Raw genomic sequence first — 22,164 nt, 5'->3', positions numbered from 1 at the left:
GAGAAAATAAAATTGCTCTGAGGCCGTTAGTGGAACTGAGAGGAATTGGTCGGGGGCCCCTCCAGGTTTGGGGGCCCTCAGCAGCCGACTACTTTTGCCCAATGGTAGAACCGCCTCTGACTTTACACCAAGCTTTTAATTATTTGTATTTTTTGAGCCTCAGCTTTTTCATCTCTGTATTTGAGACTGGCCCCTTTTGTAAAAAAAAAATAATAATAAAAATAAATAAATAAATAAATCTGTATTTCTGTAGTTCAAGTTCCAACTGTGACAAAAAAAGAAAAAGAAAAAAAAAATACTGTGACAAAAAAAGAGAAGAACAAAACAGCCTCTAAAGTTTTGTAATATAAATAAATAAAATAAATCTATTTCTGTAGTTCTAGTTCCAACTGTGACAAAAAAAAAAGAAACAAAAAATAAAATAAAATACTGTGACAAAAAAAGAAGAGAAACAAAACAGCCTCTAAAGTTTTGTAAAAAAATAAATAAATAAATAAATAAAATAAATCTGTATTTCTGTAGTTCTAGTTCCAACTGTGACAAAAAAAAGAAAAAAAAACAAACAAATAAAATTGTGACAAAAAAAGAAGAGAAACAAAAGAGCCTCTAAAGTTTTGTAAAAAAAAAAAAAAAAAAAAAAAAAAAACTGTATTTCTGTAGTTCTAGTTCCAACTGTGACAAAAAAAAAGAAAAAAAAAGGAGAAACAAAAGAGCCTCTAAAGTTTTGTAAAAAAAAAATAAATAAATAAAAAAATATGTACACAACCAAAAGTCAAAAGTTTGGACTCACCTTTAAGTTTTCTACACTTCAGAAACTTTCAGACAAGATCAACTCTATGAAGTAAGCTGCAGAGGAAAAAATGAATCAGCCAGTTTCTTTTTTTTTTTTTTTTTTTTTTTGTAAATATTCTGGGTCCAGATTCCTCGGAGTCTCCTCCCTCGGTCGGTTTTGTTGACAGAGCTGCAAACTCTTGGCCTCGTCTGGCTGAGCTTCATAATAAAGTGTCTGTTTCCACGTCGGGTTTGTGCCACGTCAGGCTCCAGAAATGCAAAAAATGTAACGATCAAAGCGAAAAGGCAAAGGCTGTTTTAAAAAATTAGGATCTACAACAAGTTTAGAGTTATTTTGGGTCGTTTTTTTTTTTTTTTTTTTTTTTTTTTTCTGGGCCACATTCCGTTCACGTGTGTCGTTCATAGTTTGGATGTTTCAGTGAAAATCTGAACGACGACGGAAATAAACAAGAAGCATGAATGAAAACGTCTGAAGAAACTTTCACTGGGGCTGAGAGTTGACTGAGTTTACTCTCCCTGCACGGAAACGGACCTCTGCATTTGACCCAGTCTGAATTTGACCCAGTCTGAATTTAAATAGTTCAGCATTTGACACGTCCTGCAGTTGACCCATCCTGAATTTGACCCACTGTGCATTTAACCCATTCTGCATTTGACCATCCAGCATTTGATCCGTTCTGCATTTGACCCATCCGTGATTTGACCTGCTTTGCATTTGATCCATCTGGGATTTGACCCACATTGCAGCTGACCCATCCTGAATTTGATCTCATTCTGAATTTGACCCACAGTGCATTTTACCCATCCTGCATTTGATCCATTCTGTGTTTGATCTATTCTGTATTTGACCCACCGTGCATTTGACCCTTCCTGCATTTGACCCGTTCTGCATTTGACCTTTTTGAATTTGACCCACTGTGCATTTAACCCATTCTGCATTTGACCATCCAGCATTTGATCCGTTCTGCATTTGACCCATTAGGTATTTGACCATCCTGCATTTGACCCACGTTGCAGCTGACCCATTCTGAATTTGACCTCATTCTGAATTTGACCCACCGTGCATTTTACCCATCCTGCATTTGACCCATTCTCCATTTCACCTGTTCTGAACTTGACCCACTTTGCATTTAATCCATTCTGCATTTAACCATTTTGCATTTGACCTGTTATACATTTGTCCCGTCTGAATTTGACCCACTGTATGTTTAACCCATTCTGCATTTGATCCATTCTGTGTCTGATCTATTCTGTATTTGACCCACCGTGCATTTGACCCTTCCTGCATTTGACTCGTTCTGCATTTGACCTGTTCTGAGCTTGACCCAGTTTGCATTTAGCTCATTCATTTAGACCATCTTACATTTGACCTGTTAAACATTTGCCCCATCCTGAATTTGACCCACTGTACATTTGACCCATCCTCCCTGTCGGGTCGGGATTTATTCTGTGTTTGACCTGTTCTGAATTTGACCCACTGTGCATTTAACCCATTCTGCATTTGACCATCCAGCATTTGATCTGTTCTGCATTTGACCCACATTGCACCTGACCCATCCTGAATTTGACCTCATTCTGAATTTGACCCACAGTGCATTTTACCCATCCTGCATTTGATCCATTCTGTGTTTGACCTATTCTGTATTTGACCCCTCCTGCATTTGACCCATTCTCCATTTGACCTGTTCTGAACTTGACCCACTTTGCATTTAATCCATTCTACATTTAACCATCTTGCATTTGACCTGTTATACATTTGACCCATCTGGGATTTGACCATCCTGCATTTGACCCACATTGCAGCTGACTCACCCTGAATTTGACCTCATTCTGAATTTGACCCACAGTGCATTTTACCCATCCTGCATTTGATCCATTCTGTGTTTGACCTGTTCTGCACGTGATCCCCCCTGAATTTGACCCCTTCTGCATTTGACCCATCCTGCATTTAACCTGTTCAGAATTTGACCCACTGGGCATTTGACCCGTTCTGTATTTGATCTATTCTGTATTTGACCCATCTTGCATTTAACCTGTTCTGAATTTGACCCACTGTGCATTTGACTCATTCTGTATTTCACCTATTCTGCATTATATTGTCCGTGCATTTGACCCATTCAGCATTTGACCCATTCCGCATTTGACCTGTTTTGCGTTTGACCCATTACGCATTTGACCTGTTTTGCATTTGACCCATTACGCATTTGATTCATCTGGAGTTTAACCCATTCTGAATCGAAACCCATTCTACATTTGACTCATTCTGTATTTGACCCACTGGGCATTTGACCTGTTCTGTATTTGACCATTCTGCATTTGACCCGTTCTGCATTTGAGTCATTCTGCATTTGAGTCATTCTGAATTTGACCTATTTTGTGTTTGACCTGTTTTGCATTTGGCCCATTTTGCATTTGACCCATTGTGAATTTGACCTTTTCTGTATTTTACCCATTCTGTATTTGATTCATACTGAATCTGACCCCTCCTGCATTTGACCCACTGTGCATTTAACCAGTTCTGCATTTGACCTGTTTTGCATTTGACCCATTGCGCATTTGATTCATCCTGGAGTTGAACCCATTCTGAATTGAATCCATTCCACATTTGACCCACTGTACATTTAACCCTTCTGCATTTGACCCATTTTGCATTTGACCCATTCTGGTTCAGTCCATCTACGGTGCAAAACTTCATCATCTTCTCAGTTCTTTTGCTGAGAGTAAATTAAACTTCTGTAATATTCGTGTCATATTTTATATTTTAAACACATTAATATTTTAATGTCACGAATCACTTTGAAATGACAGAAACACGTCATAAATAAAAACACATCACAGTTTTAAAGTCACTCGCCCAAACATCGTTATTAATAATAATAATAATAATAATAATAATAATATTAACAAATTCATTTTAGGCGACCCCCGTCTGTGTGAACTGCGTCGATTTGAGTTTGAGTCTGAGTTTTGTTTCTCACATGATTCTTGTACAAATCCATTTTTAAACACACTGAGCTTCTGTTTCTAAAAACTGTAATCTCATTTAAATCCAGGATTAAACCAGGACTAAACCAGAACTAAACCAGGACTAAACCAGGACTAAAACCAGGATTAAAACCAGGACTAAACAAGGACTAAATCCAGGATTAAACCAGGACTAAACCAGGATTAATCCAGGACTAAACCAGAACTAAACCAGGACTAAAACCACAAAACCAGGACTAAAATCAGGACTAAACCAAGACCTAAACCAGGACTAAACCAGGACTAAACCGGGACTAAACCAGGCCTCCAGTCTCCAGACACTCTAACCTCTTTGTGCTTTAAACTCTCGTGATTTAACGGCGCTGAATAAATTCCGCGTCCGAGCACCTGTCTGGAGAACGTGCCCCAGGAGGCCGCTCCTGCCGCTCCTGCCGCTCCTGCCGCCCGCTCCTGCCGCTCCTGCCGCTCCTGCCGCTCCTGCCGCTCCTGCCGCCCACCCACTCGCTCCTGCCGTCCCGATTATTCATCCCGTAAACCCGTCAGCGCGGCGGGGGAGCTGTTCGCCGTAACGTGGTTCGTACTTAGTGCCGTCGTAAAGAATCGGGCAGCGGTGAATCACGTTTACGCGCTTCTGCGTTTTTTTTTACTTCTGCTTGACGCTCGCCTCGTTTTAAAAGCCGGCGTTTACGACAGATACTCTCAGACGTGATTATTTTTACGTTTTATTTGATTCGGTTCCGTTTTCGGAGCCTGGTTTAGTTTGTTTTTTTCGCTCGGTCTTGTCGCTTGGCCCGAGGAAGACCACAGTGAGCGATTGAAGCTGTCAGGTCTAAAAAAAAAAAAAAAAAAAAAGAAACTAAACCTTGGTCTGAAAAAAGAATCTGTTAAAATAAATGATCAGAAGGCCAAGTGAACCTCGCTGGACTAGAAATACTCTGCTCTCATTTAAAAGTAATGATATTTTTGCACGAGTTTTCACTTTTTGCGGAGTTTTCAGAAGGTAAAACATGCGCATCGGCTGTTTTTAGTTGGATAAATCGAGAAATAAAACGTTAAAGAAGCAGGTTCCGTGCGTTTTTCTGACACGTTTGGAGCAGACCGGCCGATCCGAGCTCCGGTTTCAGGCCCTTCCTCGGTGAGAAGTTGCCCCGCGTAAAAAAAGTTGGCAGGAGTTTTACGTTCTGCAGCCTGGACTCGATCCAGATCTGGACTTTTCGGCGCAAATCTGAGCTTTTTCTGCCAACGCGTAAAGAAAACACGACGCGAAGCAGCGGAGTTCAGGTCTTTAACTCAGTTTGTGTCGAAAATAAATCTGTAATTCTGTGTAACCGCGGCTTTCGGGATCCTCATTTTGGTCGTAAAATGTTCGTATTGATCTGATTTTGATGATCCTGGGGTTTTTGTTTCACGTTTTGTCCGTAAATCGACTCCTCTTCCTAAAGTCGGACTCTTCACCGGAGCTGAAGGCCGCAGGTCACATCACATGGTTTAGTCCTGGTTTAGTCCTGGTTTAGTCCTGGTTTAGACCTGGTTTAGTCCTGGTTTAGTCCTGGTTTAGTCCTGGTTTAGTCCTGGTTTAGTCCTGGTTTTAGTCCTGGTTTAGTCCTGGTTTAGTCCTGGTTTAGACCTGGTTTAGTCCTGGTTTAGTCCTGGTTTTAGTCCTGGTTTAGACCTGGTTTAGTCCTGGTTTAGTCCTGGTTTTAGTCCTGGTTTACCTGGTTTAGTCCTGGTTTAGACCTGGTTTAGTCCTGGTTTAGTCCTGGTTTTAGTCCTGGTTTTAGACCTGGTTTAGTCCTGGTTTAGACCTGGTTTAGTCCTGGTTTTAGTCCTGGTTTTAGACCTGGTTTAGTCCTGGTTTAGACCTGGTTTAGTCCTGGTTTAGTCCTGGTTTAGTCCTGGTTTAGTTCTGGTTTAGCCCAAAATGTGAAAACAGGAAAATACCTCAGTGTAATCCATTTATTTCAACAAAGTAACTGTAATCCAATTCCCACTCACTGAAACAGTAACTGTAACTGAATACAATTACTCATCATTTGTACTCTGATTACTTAACTCTGGTACATGTAATCTGTTACTCCCCAACACTGCACATCACACCCGCTCCGTCACTCGCTCGGGCAGAACACACTGGTCTGGTTCGGTTTGGTTTGGTTCGGTCTGGTTTTGTCTGGTTTGTTTTGGTTTGGTCTGGTCTGGTTCGGTCTGGTCTGGTTTGGTTTGGTCTGGTTTGGTTCGGTCTGGTCTGGTTTGGTTTGGTCTGGTCTGGTTCGGTCTGGTTTGGTCTGGTTTGGTTTTGGTTCTGGTTTGGTTGGTCTGGTTGGTCTGGTTGGTTTCTGGTCTGGTTGGTGGTCTGGTCTGGTTTGGTCTGGTCTGGTTTGGTCTGGTTTGGTTTTGGTCTGGTTTGGTCTGGTTTGGTTCTGGTCTGGTCTGGTTTGGTTTGGTCTGGTTGGTTTGGTCTGGTTTGGTCTGGTTTGGTCTGGTCTGGTCTGGTTTGGTTGGTTTTGGTCTGGTTTGGTTGGTTGGTTGTTTTGGTTTGGTCTGGTTTGGTCTGGTTTGGTTTGGTTTGGTCTGGTTCGGTTTGGTCTGGTTTGGTTCAGTCTGGTTTGGTTTTGTCTGGTTTGTTTTGGTTTGGTCTGGTTCGGTCTGGTCTGGTCTGGTTTGGTCTGGTCTGGTCTGGTCTGGTCTGGTTTGGTTTTGTCTGGTTTGTTTTGGTTTGGTCTGGTTTGGTCTGGTCTGCTCTGGTTTGTTTTGGTTTGGTCTGGGTCTGGTTCTGGTTTGGTTTTGGTCTGGTTTGTTTTGGTTTGGTCTGGTTCTGGTTGGTCTGGTTCTGGTCTGGTTGGTTTGGTCTGGTTGGTCTGGTCTGGTCTGGTCTGGTTTGGTTTTGGTCTGGTTTGGTCTGGTTTGGTTGGTCTGGTCTGGTCTGGTCTGGTCTGGTCTGGTTTGTTTTGGTTTGGTCTGGTTTGGTCTGGTTTGGTCTGGTCTGGTTTGTTTTGGTCTGGTCTGGTTTGTTTTGGTCTGGTCTGGTTCGGTCTGGTCTGGTCTGGTTCTGGTCTGGTTTGTTTTGGTTTGGTCTGGTCTGGTTTGGTTTTTGGTCTGGTCTGGTTCTGGTTGGTCTGGTCTGGTTCTCTGGTCTGGTCTGGTCTGGTCTGGTCCGGTTCGGTTCGGTCGTATTTGCAGAGGTGTGATCTTGGTCGCGTCTCCTCCTCTGGCTTCGCCGCACAAAGCGCTGGCGTCCGCGGCCAAAGAAAACCGTGTGACGGACGACAGAGAAACTGTGACGGTTTAATCCTGATGTTCCCTTCAAGCGTCCAGGCTGCGGCGGCGGGACAGAGCGCCATTGTCCCGCTCGGCATGAGGAGCGTGTGAATCATGCACTGGCCCCGGGACCGGACCCTTCACAGTTTAGTCTGACTCCTGCTCTCGCTCCGGGGCGGCTCTTTGGCTCTTTGGCTCTTTGGCTCTTTGGCTCTTTATGGGGCTGTTTGTGCAGAATATTGTTTCTCTCACAAACAAACACTGTTTATTTCAGCACATGTCGTCTTATGTCAGTGTCAGTGGATCCGAAGTGGAATATGAGTTTTGGCTCGGGGAGATTTCCTGCTGATTACACAGGCTCTTTGTGCTGAGCCAGTGTGTGTGCGAGTGTGTGACGGGTCAGTAGTGCCCTCTGCTGGCAGTGAGCGGGAACTGTCATCTGACTCTGTGCTGCTGCTCTCCTCTTTTTTCTGCTTTTCTTTCTAAAATATATCTTAAAGAGTTATTCTAGCTTATTAAACTTTATATTCTTTTGTAACGTTTGTGATGTTGTTGCTGTTTTTTTAATGACATCACGACCTTCTTTATTTCTGTGTTATTTAACAGAGATGGGGGCAGCCAACGTGAATCATTTTAAAATGCTGATTTTTATTGTAATTCAGTGAGTTCTTGGCTCTCGTCGGTGACAGAAATGATCAAGTCAAACATTTCTGAATTCACTTTTTTGGATGTGTCAAAATATGGCAAAGTACAGTGAACAGTCAGGGAAACTGGCCCCTGCCTCCATCTGAGTCTGACATCGTCACTTTGTAGAATCTGAAAACCACAAATTACCTGTTTATTTAATATTTCTCTCTCTCTGTGTCCTCAGGTCCCTGAGCTGCCAGATGAAAAGTCCAGGATGGGAGTGAAGAGATGAGCTTGCAGAGAGCAGCCGTGTCCCTGCAGTCCCTGCCGCTGGAGATGTTCTGATTCTCCTGACAGTCTCTGTGAGGACCTGGCTTCAGCACAGCTCTGCACCATGGCAGGAGAGAGCCAGCTCAAACACGCTGTCAAACAACTGGACTCCGAGTCCACACTGAGGGATGAGAGGCCGGCGCTCGACTCACACAAAGACAAAACCGCAAAGGATTTTCCTCACAGCAGCACTGAGGCCAGAGCCAAAGAGAAAGAGAGGGACGTGACGCAGCAGAGAGAGGCTGTGATCAGACCCCAACAGGCCGGGAAGATCGACTTCAGCTCTCTCCAGAACAGAAACAAGTTCTCCTCGGACAGAACCTGGCCCGGCGCCAAAGCCAGTCCCCAGTCCCCGAGCGGAAAAGGACGCAGCCGAGAAAAGGCCAGGAGGACGGGCAAGTCCGAGCGGGGCAGTCCGCAGCAGCTGTACAGACTGAGCATCACTCACCCGCGCGCCAACCCCACCATCGGCATCGCCTACCCGCAGCAGAAGGTTTCCCCGCCCAAGAAGCTGGAGACCAGCCGCCCCGTGACGGGCAGCTACCGCTTCCACGTCCCCAGTTTACCCGAGCGAGAGGCGGAGCTCCAGCAGGACGAGCTCAGCTACAGCCGCTGCTTCCAGGAGAGCTCCCAGAACTATACCTCACAGCCCCCTGCCCACGCGCCCGCCGCCCACGCGCCCGCCGCCCACACGCCGCCCGCTCACCCGCCGCCCGCCTCTATGGAAAACAGCGGTGCCACCGCGGGCACTCAGCTCCTTTTGAATGACTTTCAGATGAGTGGATCTAACACGTGGCAGTCTTCAGACAGAACTTTCTCTGGTGCTAACTTTGGACAGAAGTCCGCTCCCCTCAGCGACAGTAAACCCAGCGCCTTTGTGTCCGGCCCGTTCCAGTTTGGGTACCACATGCTGGAGGAGTCTGCCTCTGACGCTTTCTGTGAACAAAGTGCTGGATCCCAGGACTTCACAGACTCTCTGGGCACTGCCCACGTCTCTCACTCTTTCCCCTTCGGCTCTGGGCCTGGGCAGACCGTGAGCCAGAGCAGCACACAGTTCAATAATGAGCCGGCGTTTGCCCCCGCGGCGGGCACCTCCGCGCAGTGCCCCAGTCTGAGCGAGGACTCTGCCAGCAGCGACAGCTCCGGCTCCAGCTCGCAGCAGTCGGAGCAGGGCAAAGCTGGCATCCCCGAGGGCAAAGAGGCTGGTGGGCAGACGGACGCGTCAGGGAGTAAGAGGAACTGTCACTCTAAAGACTCTGCAGCCAATCAGAGGACACTACAGGGAAGTGTGCACTACGCAAGAAGCCTTCCACAAGGCCCCGGGACTCAAATACACTTTCCAAACAAAAAAATGAACTCTACCCCCTCACTCAGCAGCGGCGTGCACCGCGGCGCCGTCAGCTTCGACAAAAACATGAATAATAAGATTGTAAACAGATTACCGCACAACTGGGACGGAAACAACAAAACATATCAGTCTAACGAGCAGAACAACCAGTACAACGACATGAATGACAAGTTTCAGTTCCAGAATCAAACTGTTCACGACCAAAGATCAAACTCGTCTAAAAACAGCCGGATGCCCTGGCAGCAGATACGGCCGAACACTGCCATGCACAACCAGAACCGGATAGAGTTATCTCGGCAGAAGCTGTCGTACATGGTGTCCCCGTCAGACTGGCAGGAGGAGAATAAGTCACACAAACAGAAAAACTCCAGCACATTTCAGAACGGGAGGCAAGACCCCATCAAACACGGCTCCGGCGCCGTCTCCACGTTTAAAGTGGAAATGAGCCACACACAAGTCTGCGAGTCTAAAAATAAGACCGTGTACTTCGGCCTGAACCAGCCCCTCACCACGGCGTCGTCCAGAAACTACAGCTACCCCCCCCCTGCAGGTGCCGCCCATGGGACTCATGATGGTGTCGCCGTACGAGTCGCCCCTGCCCTCGCCCGTCCACAACCCCGCCTCCAGCAGCACCTGCTCGTCCCTGTCGCCCGCCTCCACCAGCCCGGTTAACTTCAGCTCCGAGGAGAGTCAGCTGTCCAAACCCGCCCCGCCTCACCCCTTTTACCATCCCGCTCCCGCCAAGAGCTCCGATCACCTCGCCTCCCACCCCCACGCCTTCCACGCCGACAGGGCCCTGCCGTACGCCGCCGACAGGAGCAAAGACGACATGATGGGGTATTTACACAACAGCGTGCACAATAAAAACAGCATGGACGTAAACAAAACGTACATAGACAGTTTCGGAGTGGAGCATCACCAGCCTCCCCCTCCTTACTCCGCGCACCAGTTGGCCACCTCCCTCGCCACCGCCAATCTGGACCAGTTAGACGTGCTCCTCACATGCAAACAGTGTGATCAGAATTTCAACAACTTGGCTTCCTTCCTGGGCCACAAGCAGTACTGCTCCCAGCACGCATTTGCACAGAACGAGCTGAAGGAGATGTCAAAAATGGATGAGGGTAAAAAGTTTAATAACGAACCGGCGAAAAATGCTCCCGCGTGTTCGAATCTGTCTCTGCCCCGCTGCCCGTCCGAGCTCCACCTGTCTCTCCTGGGGTTGAATAAAAACGGGGAGCTGATTCCAGACAGCGACGCCAAAGGAGAAAACAAGGACGATTCCATGAAGCTGAATTTGTTTACTGGCTCTGGGGCTCTCCCTGTGCCTCTGCCCGAGCTGGAGATGGAGGACGCCAAATTAGACAGTTTAATTACGGAGGCTTTGAACGGAATGGGCTATCAGTCTGACAACGCCGAAATCGACAGTAGCTTTATTGACGCGTTTGGAGACGATGAGCTAAACAATGTCAAAACAACATCGACTAAACAATCTTTGAAAACAAAAGAGTGCGAGAAGAAAAGTAAACCGAAAGAAGAATCAGACAGATCTTTTACACAGGGAAAGTATTTTTACGACTCAGACGAGGAAAGCCCTGACAGTGAGAAGCAGTACGCGGAATGCAAATTGGAAAAAATCTCTTTGAATTTAGAACAAGATGAGAAAATTAACATTAAAAAAGAACTTTCTCATAAAAATTCAAGAGGCGCCTCGAGGGAGAAGGCACGGGAACAGGATGGCAAAGCGAAAGAGACGCGAAAACTCTGCAAAAGTGAGGACAAAAATACTCAGAGGCTCGTGTTATCCAGCAAATTCTCTGAGCGCTGCGAGCTAAAGGGCTTCCAAGAAAATGGGCCCGTCCCCTCCTCGCAGGCCTCTCTGTCCCCGACCTCCAAACCCACCGTGAAGGAGACCAAACGGAAAAACAGCGCCGGAGGATCCTGGAGCAAAGAACTGATTCATAAAATAGTGCAACAGAAAAATAAACTGCACAAACTCCACGTCAAAGGCACTAAAAATCTGCAGTTTTCTTTAGTGATGGAGAGACTCACGCCCACTGTACAGAACCCAGCGTTCGGGGAGTATGACTACGTGTCTGATTCTGACGAAGAATGTGAACCGGTGAAGATCGCGAGCCAAGGAAGGTTGAACCAAAGCAGTCGGTGCAAATACACTTATACGAAAGAGTGCAAATGGCGAGCGAGGAGCGACAGGGACCAGGCGGCGTGGAGGCACGAGTCCAAAGAGTGTTTCGAGGTGAAAAAGAGCGAGGAGCTGTCGTTGTTTCCCGAAAAACCTAAATTAAAGAGAAGAAGCAGCAGGTCGTCCACAAGCAGCGACCTCAGCACCTCTGTGAGCGACGGGACCAGCAGCCCCAAAAGCACCGACCGCACCGACTCGGACTGTGAAAAGAAGATGGAGGTGAAAAAGAAAGAGCCGGCGGAGCATCGGACGTACGAGAGGTCTTCCCCGTACAAGCTGTGCAAAGAATCAAGCAAACTCGCCCTGACATTCACCAAGTCGGTCAAGAAATACAACTCCGAGAAAGCTGTCGTTGCGGAGAAGAAAGAGACGGCGGAGAGCCCGAAGAAATGTCAATCACAAGTTTCTGATTCGCCGAAAGCAGCGGCAGACGCAACAAAAAGTGTGGAAAAGCGGAAAAGCTCTCCGTCGAAAACAAAAGACAAGCTCCCCAGCAAAGAATCACAAAACGCTGTGGGTAAAAATAGCCAAAATGGAAGCGGCGCCGGCGAGGAGCAACAACAATGTAAAAAGCCACTACACAGCGATAGCCAATCTGTGAGCGTTCACAAAAAGGCCAATTCCAGCGCAGACAGAGGGAGCGGGAAAGGAGGGGCGCCCGGTGCCGGTGTCCCCCAGTCTGATCTGTCCGCTCCGTTTGAAAAACAGAATGACAGCGCACTGAAAGAGTCCATTACTTTAGTCAATGACCTAGACACACACAAGGCCCCGTCCCTTTGTAGCTCGCTGATGGATGGCGTGTGTCTGTCCCCGTCTGAACCGCAGGACCCTCTCATTCAAAAAGACACTCTTCACCTGATGCCCTACAGCCTGGAGCCCGAGCAGGCCCTCATCAAGTCCCCGCTCTCCTTTGACACCTCGTCGATGTTTGGGGAACTGGCCGGGTTTGACAGCGGGATTTACTCGGACATGCCCATGCAGAAGGAGGCGTTCCACACTATCGAAAACGCCGCGGCCAAAAAGGAAGCGTTCGTCTCGTCTTTCTCGCCGTTCCTGGAGCAGAGAGATTGGAGCATGATTGTGAGCCCAGTGCTACCGGACGAGATCTCACAGTATAAAGCGGAAAAATCAGAGAAGAAACCAGATTACAATCACGTCTCCCTGTCTCTGCCGGAGAAGATTATGGACTACGGCGCCAACCTGAACAACTGTGTGTCAGACGATGAGCTGGAGATAAAGAGAATAGTGAATGAGCTCGAAAATCAGCTGCAGACGACGAAGTTGGAAAGCCCTCCTCTCCTTGTGCAAGACTCCCCCAAGCCTCTCCAGATGAGCAAATTTTCACCACTGCGTCTCACAGATGAGAGCGAAAATGACAGTTCCAGTTTGGACATGAGCTGCCCAGTGGAGGCCATAAACGCTCCCATCGCCAATCTGCCCAGCGAGCACTACGCCGAGTCCGCCCTCCCCTGGTCCAGTCCGTTCCAGTTCGGGCTCATCGAGGGACACGCCGGCCCCCCCTCTCCGCTCCGGAGTGAAGCAGTGGCCCTTGAGCCTCTCGCGGAGAAACAGAACAATGGGCTGAGTTTAATTACAACCGAGGAGGCCAAGGTGGAGAGAGACGCGTCGGCGGAAACAAAAGAGGAAGCGCTGGAGCAGAGGAGGTACGCCGAAAACCTCATGAAAAGCCTGGAGGTGATTTCTGATTCTATATTCAAAGAAGAGGCTATTATGACAGAACAGAAAGAACCCAGCGCCACTTCTCTTGTGAGTCAACAGCACCAAGAAATTGAATGTCAGGCGAGCGACGCGTTTGAGACACAGGATCAGAGTGAAAAGGAAGCAATTACCAGTCAGGAGAATACATTATCGCCTCCAAGTATCAATGAGCGGAAGGAGCAGATAGAATTCATTTTGAACGCGCCGCACTCGTCTCTCTCCGAAAGCGGTGACCCCGGCGTCTGCGGAATCGAGCCAATTTCATCTGAAAACAGCGGGGAGGAGGCGGGAGACGGAGCGCTGTCAGGGGGGGAGGGTCTCGGTGGAAACGGTGATTCTATCGAGTCTGATGAAGGCCCCCGAGACGTGACCCCTGACCCCCGTGCGCTGGAGGAGGCCCCGGGGAGCGGCGCTACAGAGCAGAGCCAACAGTTATTAAAAAACACTTGTGTCAGTCCGGAACGTTTAAGCATGAGACACGAGGACGCGGAGGCCGTGAAGGGGATCATCGGTCAGTGTGATAATCCGCTCTCACCGGCTCTGCTCGACGTGTCTCTGCACACGGATGAGAAAGATGAATCTGTCACGCAGATATTGATCGAGCAGTCCAACGTTGAAGATACAATTTCAGCTCATATCGAAATGAATAATAATGAGTTTTCGCAGTGTGTGACAAAAGATAACTTTTCTAATCTGGGAGGAGACATGTCTTTAGAGCTGATCACCACATACAAACCCTGCAGCCCCATTCTCGCCGAAACAAATGAGGAAACCATCGATCCGAGCTCACCTTTCCCCAGCGCTCAGACCTCAGACACAGACAATCTGTTAATCCTGTCGTCCTCACAGAGCCTGATGGATGCAGACTGCACCAAAGACCCTTTTACCGACCCTTTACAGCCCCACCCTTTACAGCACGACGCGCAGCTCAGGTTCGACAGCATCCACAAGCAGGAGATTCTCACCGTCAAAGAGCAGCTGCCTGTGGATTTCATGGCCAGCAGACAGAACTCCCCATGCAGAGAGATGGAAGACAGTCCCTGTCTGTTTATGCATGTGACTCAGCCAAGCATGTCCCTCCTGACCCCCTCAGAGCAGCCTCACGTAACACACTGTGACAATGGAGAGGATGCGCCGGCCAGCAGCGGCGATCAGTCTGTGCAGATGAAATCACCTCTGGACAAAGATGACCATCACAACGAGCTGTTAGCAGCGGCCGAGATGGAGTATTCTAAGATAAGCCCTCCTCGCTCCGACCTGGGGGATATTATCGAGTGTAAAATCTCCAAAGCCAGCGCCCCCTCTCCTCTCTCCATCACAGGCCCGGAGGAATCTGAAGCACCAGAACGCGCGGAAAAGACAAATCCAATGTACGATCTGAAGCTGAGCCCGCTAAACTACAGCAGCAGATCAGACGAGCCTCCCAAGCTCCATCAATACGATTATATTCCAATCTCACCCGAGCACCCGTCTGAGGATAACGGCGACCAAAGGGGACACAAAGAGCTGAACAATAATTCTACACACAGTTTCAATAACACACCAGACCTGACCCCAGAGCTGACTTCATCCCGCGACCCGGTGCCAATTAATGAAGCCGAGCGACTCACATGTTTTTCATTGCATGTCCCTTCTCAGAGCATTTCTTTGGCTTCTGAACTAAAAAATCATTTGGAGGATTGCCACAGTGGAGCTGAAAGTATAATGACAGAAACAGAGAAAGCAAACTCCAACCGCATATCTACTGATGACAACACACTTTTGCAAAACATTTCAGATGGTCCGCCCACGCCAAAGATCATCTGTGAAAACGAAATTCAGCCTCTCCCGGAACCGTCCGACCGGCAACTACTAACAATAGAGCCTGGCCAGGGTTCAGCGGCTCACAAGCAAGAGATGGCGAAGAAGGCGCAGAGTTCCCAGCAGGGGAAGGTTGTGTGTGAAATCTGCTTCATGTGCTTCAGGACTGTACCAGGGTTAAAAAGGCATAAGGCTATGAAGCATTCAGTAAGAGCAGAAAAACAGGCTGGTATTCAAAACATATCAAGCAGCCAGCCAGAAACTCTCCTTGTCCTTGACCCTACAGCGACCACGCATAAAGATGATTCACATACAATCTTGGATGTAATTACAGAGACTATTGATATGCCTAAAGCTGCAGAAACCGGTCTGGAAGAAATACAAAATGAGACGATTAAAGTGGACGAAACAGGCCCGCAGATGCCGAAATTAAAGAAGAGCGGCAAAGCTAAAAGGAGTAAAAACGCAGAGGTAAACACGGCGGTGGAACCTTTCTCCGATCAGCTCCTAAATATATTAAAGACGAACATACTGCAAGCGATTACTCCTGAATTTCAAAACAACGCGTTGAAAGAGCGGGCGAAATCACCAGAGACTCGAGAGCAAGCGGCGAGTCAAATAGAGGAATTCTCAGAGCGTGTTACAGAAAATTTTACATCTCAAACAGATATGAAAGAGACGGAAATCCTAAACCAAACCGCAGATTGTAACAAGGTCGAGAATGTGATCGTGAGCGCGGATAAAACCGTGGAGGGTCCTTCGTGTGTGAACAGTGATGCAGTTGGACAAAGTGCGGAGAGTAACTCAGACGGAGCAGAGAAGCCAGAGATCTGCGAAAATGCTTCAGTGGAAATCAAAAGCGAGAACAACAGTGAGCTAAACGACAGCCATGCTCCACCCGGCGGCCCCCCTCTGAAGCCGCAAGACCTAAGCCCGGATCTGAAAGCCATATTCGACGACGACAACTCGTTCTCGCAGCTTTTTCCAAGAGACGAAGAAGCGAAGAGGAAAAAATGCCCGCGGGTTTACACCAAACGAAACAAAAAGCACAAAACTGACCAAACTGTCAGCAACGTGGAGCCGTTCACTGAAGTCCAAGCGGAGCAGACGGCGCCCGCGTTCCCTGAAAACACAAACACTCACTTGTCAGTACGAGACCATCTCTATCGACGACGCCATTATGCTAAACATGTGTCACAACAGCGGCCTCAAGGACCCGGAAAACATGCCGAATCAAGCCGAGAACGTTCAAGAGACTGAAAGTAGACTCTTGAACGGCCTCGAGAGCACCATCGATAAGTCCTTATTAAATTTCAGCGGATTACGCGCCAACTCGGCCGTGACCTCTGATCCCGGCGCTTGTAAAACAGAAGAGGAACTAACGAGCCCGTTTCCGCCTCCGCCTCTGCCTCCGCTCTCCGCCGACCCCACAGAACCGAGAGCAGAAAGCATTCAAAACCTGCACAGCATCGACATTCAGAATATTAACACAACATTCCAGCTGCCGGATATACAGTTCTTCGATTCTAATAAAGACATGACGCTCGCTCCGCCGATTGAAGCGGCAGAAGTCGAGAAAAAGGAGCAAGATAAAACCGGCAAACACCAAGAACGCCGAGGTCGCAAGAGACAAGACGGCGGAATGAAAGTCAAAGACAAACAGTACAAGTGCAAAGTGTGTTTCAGCTGGTTTCTAACGCTGGGCGAGTTAAACTTCCACAAACTTTCCCACAACCCGTCGCCTCCCCCCACCTGCTACATGTGCGTCCAGAGAAAGTTCAGTTCCAGGGAGCAGCTTCGTGATCACCTGTGGGAGAAACACGCCAAAAACAAGAGCGGGATCTGGACCTGCGGGATGTGCTTGAAGGAGATTTCCGACGTGTGGATGTACAACGAGCATTTACGAGAACACGCCACCCAGTTCGCCCGGCGGGGTCAAACGCAGGGCTCCATGCTTGGTATAACCGGCATCATGCAAGAGACGGCGGTGAAGAATTTTATTACCTCGATTATGCAGCATCGGCCCAGCAAAGTGAGCAGAGAGACCAGCAAAACGCAGAAAGAGCAGGATAAAAATGGCGCGTCTGAGAGCGTGACGGAGGAGAAAGTTCAGAAGGTTAAAAGCGGGAGTGTGTCCAGCGGGAGGCCCGGGATTTTGACTCCGCTCGAGGTGCTGCATAAAGTGGACACGCCGAAAAACGTGGAGATCCATCCCAACTGCAAAGACCCGTCCAGAGACTGTCACCACTGTGGAAAACAGTTCCCCAAGCCCTTCAAACTGCAGAGACATTTAGTGGTGCATAATTTAGAGAAGATCTTCCTCTGTCACAAGTGCCCGGTTTCGTATCAGGAAGCGCAGGAGCTGAAGGAGCACCTGCGACGAGAGCACGAGGACGCGGACGAGCTGGATTCAAAGCACACCACGCTCTACACCTGTGAGCTCTGTGCAGACGTCATGCACGTGATCAAAAAGTCCTTCATCTGCAGCACTTGTAATTACACTTTCTCCAAAAAAGAGCAGTTCGACACATGGAGAAGCATCTGCTGGGGGGAAACAAAATCTTTAAATTCAGAGGAGTTCTGAGGCCTGTCAAAGCTTCCATCACGGAAGACGAGGACTGTGACTCTCCCGCGACTAAAAAGCGGAGACTTCTTTCTGACAGTTTGCCTGAAAACAGCTCAGACAGCGGGATCGCCAGCGTCAGCCCCCTGCACCAAAACTCTGAAACTCAACCTTCGAAATCCTGCGTGTCTATGGCTGACGATTCCACTCAGACAACCGTGAACGAGTACAACGACGGCGCCGGGAATAACGTCAAGACAGAAGACGTGGCAGAGGACTACTCGGAGCTGCTAATCGAGCTGGAGAAATGTATTCACATGAGCAACGCCGATCTGCCCAAAGTGGAAATTGAACCAGCGCTTTCGCCTAATCCTGATGAAGAGGGTAATGGAAAATTGATTAGTGAAGCGTGTGATGTGAAAGAGGAGAATGAGTCTGTGTGCATCAGAGCAGCGCCCAAAGAAGGTGAAACAGAAGCGGAGATTGTCAACGCGAAAGGTGATGAATTATCCGGCAGCGGAGAGAAAGAAGAGATCCCTGCGGTTTCTAGCGTCAAAGAAAATGTCACAAATTCAAAAAGGCACGAGCCAAAAGCGCAGTTACCGACCGGCGTAACAGAGCAACAAAAGGACGAGGAGCAGAGGCAGCAAGGGTCAAAATCCTCAAACGGCGAAACTAAAAAACTGGAGAAAGACAAAGTGAAAGCAGCAGATCACTCCAAATCGACAAATGTGACGCAAACCAGAGTCTCGAATGTTCAAAACGAAGACAAAGAACCTCCGAAACTGCAGAAAAAGCGGAAAGACGTGAAGTCGTGTCACAGCTCGCAAAAGATCCCCTCGCCAGTCACGCAGGAAAACTTCGACGTGGAGCAGGCCAAGAAGAAGTTCCGGCCCGGGAAATCCGTGACGACGCAAAGGAAATCGGACGGGCCCAACGATTACCCGGTGCTCGCCTCCGTGCACGGCGATATCGGGAGCAACAAGATCATCGCCAAATGCAAGACTCCCAACCTGCAGTCCAAGAAAAGTTTACTTGAAAGCTGCGTACCAAAGAAAAGCGACGTCGTGACTTCGCTGAACGGAGAATACAAAGCCAAAAAGGGAAACTTGGGCATGGGGCGACCTCTGCATCCGCCCATCTCCAAGGTGCCGATGAACAACTCTTTCAACAAACCGAAGACGAAGATGGGGGTGAGGGCGATGGACGCTCACTCGTATCGCACGGCTGAGTCGCAGAACCACCTCCTGAGCCAGCTCTTCGGCCAGAAACTCACCAGCTTCAAGATCCCGTTACGAAAGGACACATCTGAATCCATAAATTAACGTTAAAATTATGGCGAATGTGTGAAAACGGACTCCGAAAGTGGCTGTTGACCTTCGGCGGCCGGTGGGGAAAGAGATCGCGCGGCTTCTTCTGTGAAACGATATCTTTAAACACTTAACGTAGTCACTTTATGTCTTCTTTATGTTTTCTATTAAACAAATGTGAGGACTAATAATAGAGCAAATGAATATGATAGTGGGAAAACCATTACCGCTTTTTCATTGTCAATAGAACGGCTTATAGAGATTATATTACATAAAGGGAAGTTAAAAAAAAAATACTTGAAAAGAAAAGTCAAATATTGTCTGTTTTAAAAGATGCATGTTCATTTTGCATTTTTGTGTTTTTAATAACTGTCAAAAACCCACCAGGAGGACTTCACGGTTGACCCGGGCCGGTAGTCTGCGCACCCTTTCATAAACATAACCCTACTATACTGTCAAATTTTTACTGTATTGCATTGACATTCTTCATATTATCGACAATACCTGGTGCTATGTTGTGTTTTAATGTGAATGCCAATGTTCTCGGAAGGGAAAACTTCTGTAGCAGTTACAGTACTACACAATCTGTCTGTTTTTTTTTTTTACTGGTTTTCTGTAGACAATCGAAAATACTGTGCTACCGACACTCCTCTGTATGTAGGCTGGTACATCTCGCCCGGTGTCCTATCATGTAATCTCAGGTGCATATGAGGACACGCCATTCCAAAGACCTGTATTTGTGCACTGAAACCACGAAACCGCAATCACAACCAACTCAGATCTGTCTGTACAACCCAGTGTTTATTCTAGAGTATTCACGACGCCCAAAGGTGCTTTTTGTTTATACTTGTTTATACCTTTTTGTATTATATTGTAGCTATAGAGAGTCGTTGGTGTAATGCTTCGTGACAAAGTTTTATTTTAATAACGTGCAAATGAGTACGAAGAGAAAGGAGAGTGAGGTGCCCCTTGCCGATTGTTAAGTGGTCCACTAAGTGCCTTTATTGTTGTTATTAAAGATCTGTATTTGCAATCGAGCTCATCTGGTTTGGCGTTGTGTTTTTTGTTTTTTTCTTCCCGCCGTTGTGAGTCTCTTTGCTGTCACCGAGCTCTTCAAACACGAGAACGCTTCGAGCCTCGAGGCAAAAACAGGAGAACATAATCCAAGCTTCACTTTAGTTTAGACTCTTCAAATGTGCAGCTCCCAAAACGCAACAACACGTCAGCCGAGAATCCTGAGAAACCCGTGTGTCGTTCGTTCGTTTTTCAATATAAAACCAAAAATAAGAAAACGAAAAAATAACTATTTTCTTCATTATTTGTCTCCAAAACCAAAATGAAAAAACAGATAATGATTCGGTTTTTTTTCAGTTTTTGATTACGTGTTTAAATGAAAAATGGAAAAAACGGATAACGACGTTTCTCGTTTACATGACTTCTGTGACTGCGATGCCGGACTGAACCAGGACTGAATCAGGACTGATCCAGGTCCGGGACCAGAGTGGGACCAGAGTGGGACCAGAGCGGGACTGAGAACGAGACCAGACCGAGACCAAACCAGGACCAGGCCGGGACGAGACCGAAACCAGACCAGGACCAGACCGGGACTGAAACCTCGACCAGACCGAGACTGAGACCGGGTCTGAGACCAAGACCAGGCTGGGACTAGACCGGAGGCTCAGAGCCCACGGCAGGGCCGGAGCTCGAAGCTGAAGCTTGAACCCCGCAGAGGCTCAGAGTCAAAGCTCGGTGTCCACCCTGGTCCCGCCCTGGTCCTGCTCTGGTCTCGGTCTGGTCCTGCTCTGGTCTCGGTCTGGTCCTGGTCTGGTCCTGCTCTGGTCTCGGTCTGGTCCTGCTCTGGTCTCGGTCTGGTCCCGGGCCTGGATCAGTCCTGGTTCAGTCACTGGAGTCACGTAAACGGTTGTTATCCGTTTTTTTCCCATTTTTCATTTAAACACAAAATCAAAAACTGAAAAAAATGAATTATCTGTTTTTTCATTTTGGTTTTAGAGAGAAATAATGAAGAAAACTGTTGTTTTTTTGTTTTCTTATTTTTGGTTTTATATTGAAAAATGAATGAACGAATGACACGGATTCTGAAAATCCTAACACGAGCTACAATAACTATCGACTAACTATTTGACTAATTATTAGACTAATTTAAAGTCCTTATGACAGGTTTTGATTGATTGTAAAATTTTTACTTCAGTGGGTGGATAATACTCATTGTAAAAATAAATAACAGTTTTATACAAGAAGCAATTTGTGGGGGAAAAAAAGCTGTAAAATCAGTTGAAAATGAAGCAGAATTCTATTTTAGAGAGTCCCACACTGTTGACATCACACTGGGAGAATCCTGTCCAAAAGTTCACCACAATTTACACATTTTTCTGAGACTTTAAACACGATTCCAACAAATACAGGCTTTTTAATGTTTATTATAATATATATTTTAATTCATAATGAACAAAAATAACAGGATAAACCATTTTTAAGCAAATAAAGGTGTTGTTTTTTTATTCCTCCTCATAGTCTCCGTGTGCATGAGGGGAGTTTTGGCCCAGTGTAAAACACGGTTGCTAGGCAACAGTTATGGAACTCCCTCGTGTTATGTCAGGATTTCCAGCCAGGAAGTAAAAACTGAAACCTCCAAAAACTGCCAAACGGGAAGAAATTATTAAAGCTTCAACATAATGATCCAAAGAGTGTTTTAGTGAAACCTGCACTTTAAAGTGATCAGGTTATTTTTGTTCAGACCCAGAGTTTGTTTTCATTGTGACAGTTTGTTCTGCTCCCTGTGCTCTTCCTCTTCCTCTTCCTCTTCCTCAGAATCTCCTGATGTTTCTGTGACGAGTCGCTCAGCTGATTTAAACAGATTTTTGCTGCTGTCGTCCTGACTCCAACAGTAGGAAAACAGCGCCAAAGCCTGCTCCAAAAACCTGTTTAAATCAGCTGAGCGACGCGTCACAGAAACATCACGAGACGAAGAGGAAGAGGAAGAGGAGCAGGGAACGGAACAAACTGTCAGGAGGGAAAAAAACTCTCGGTCTGAAAAAAAGAATATAAACACATCAATTATCGGGAGACCAAATGAACCTGACTGGACTGCACTTTAAAGGATTTACTCACTGGGTCTTTACACCTGAATATATGAGGTAAATAGGTAAGGTAAAGGTAAATAAACACATGATCTTAGACCCTGATCAAGAGGATTACAACAAAAATCAGAATTAAT

General features: G+C 47.2%; 1 protein-coding gene across 1 annotated transcript; it reads left to right on the top strand.

The window, feature by feature from the left end:
- Positions 1 to 8,053: 8,053 nt before the first annotated feature.
- Positions 8,054 to 19,960, top strand: LOC129409377 (zinc finger protein 469). The gene is given in 4 exon segments (XM_055155223.1): positions 8,054 to 9,883; positions 9,885 to 16,186; positions 16,188 to 17,578; positions 17,581 to 19,960. Coding segments are annotated over 4 exon segments (10,887 nt in total). The 3' UTR covers positions 18,945 to 19,960.
- The last annotated feature ends 2,204 nt before the right edge of the window (positions 19,961 to 22,164 follow it).

The sequence above is a fragment of the Boleophthalmus pectinirostris genome, unplaced genomic scaffold (assembly GCF_026225935.1).
Source record: "Boleophthalmus pectinirostris isolate CB_2022bp ecotype Guang Dong unplaced genomic scaffold, ASM2622593v1 HiC_scaffold_2, whole genome shotgun sequence".
Lineage (NCBI taxonomy): Eukaryota > Metazoa > Chordata > Actinopteri > Gobiiformes > Gobiidae > Boleophthalmus > Boleophthalmus pectinirostris.
The sequence above is the reverse complement of the archived record's forward strand: the minus strand, read 5'-3'. Positions and strand labels throughout refer to the sequence as shown.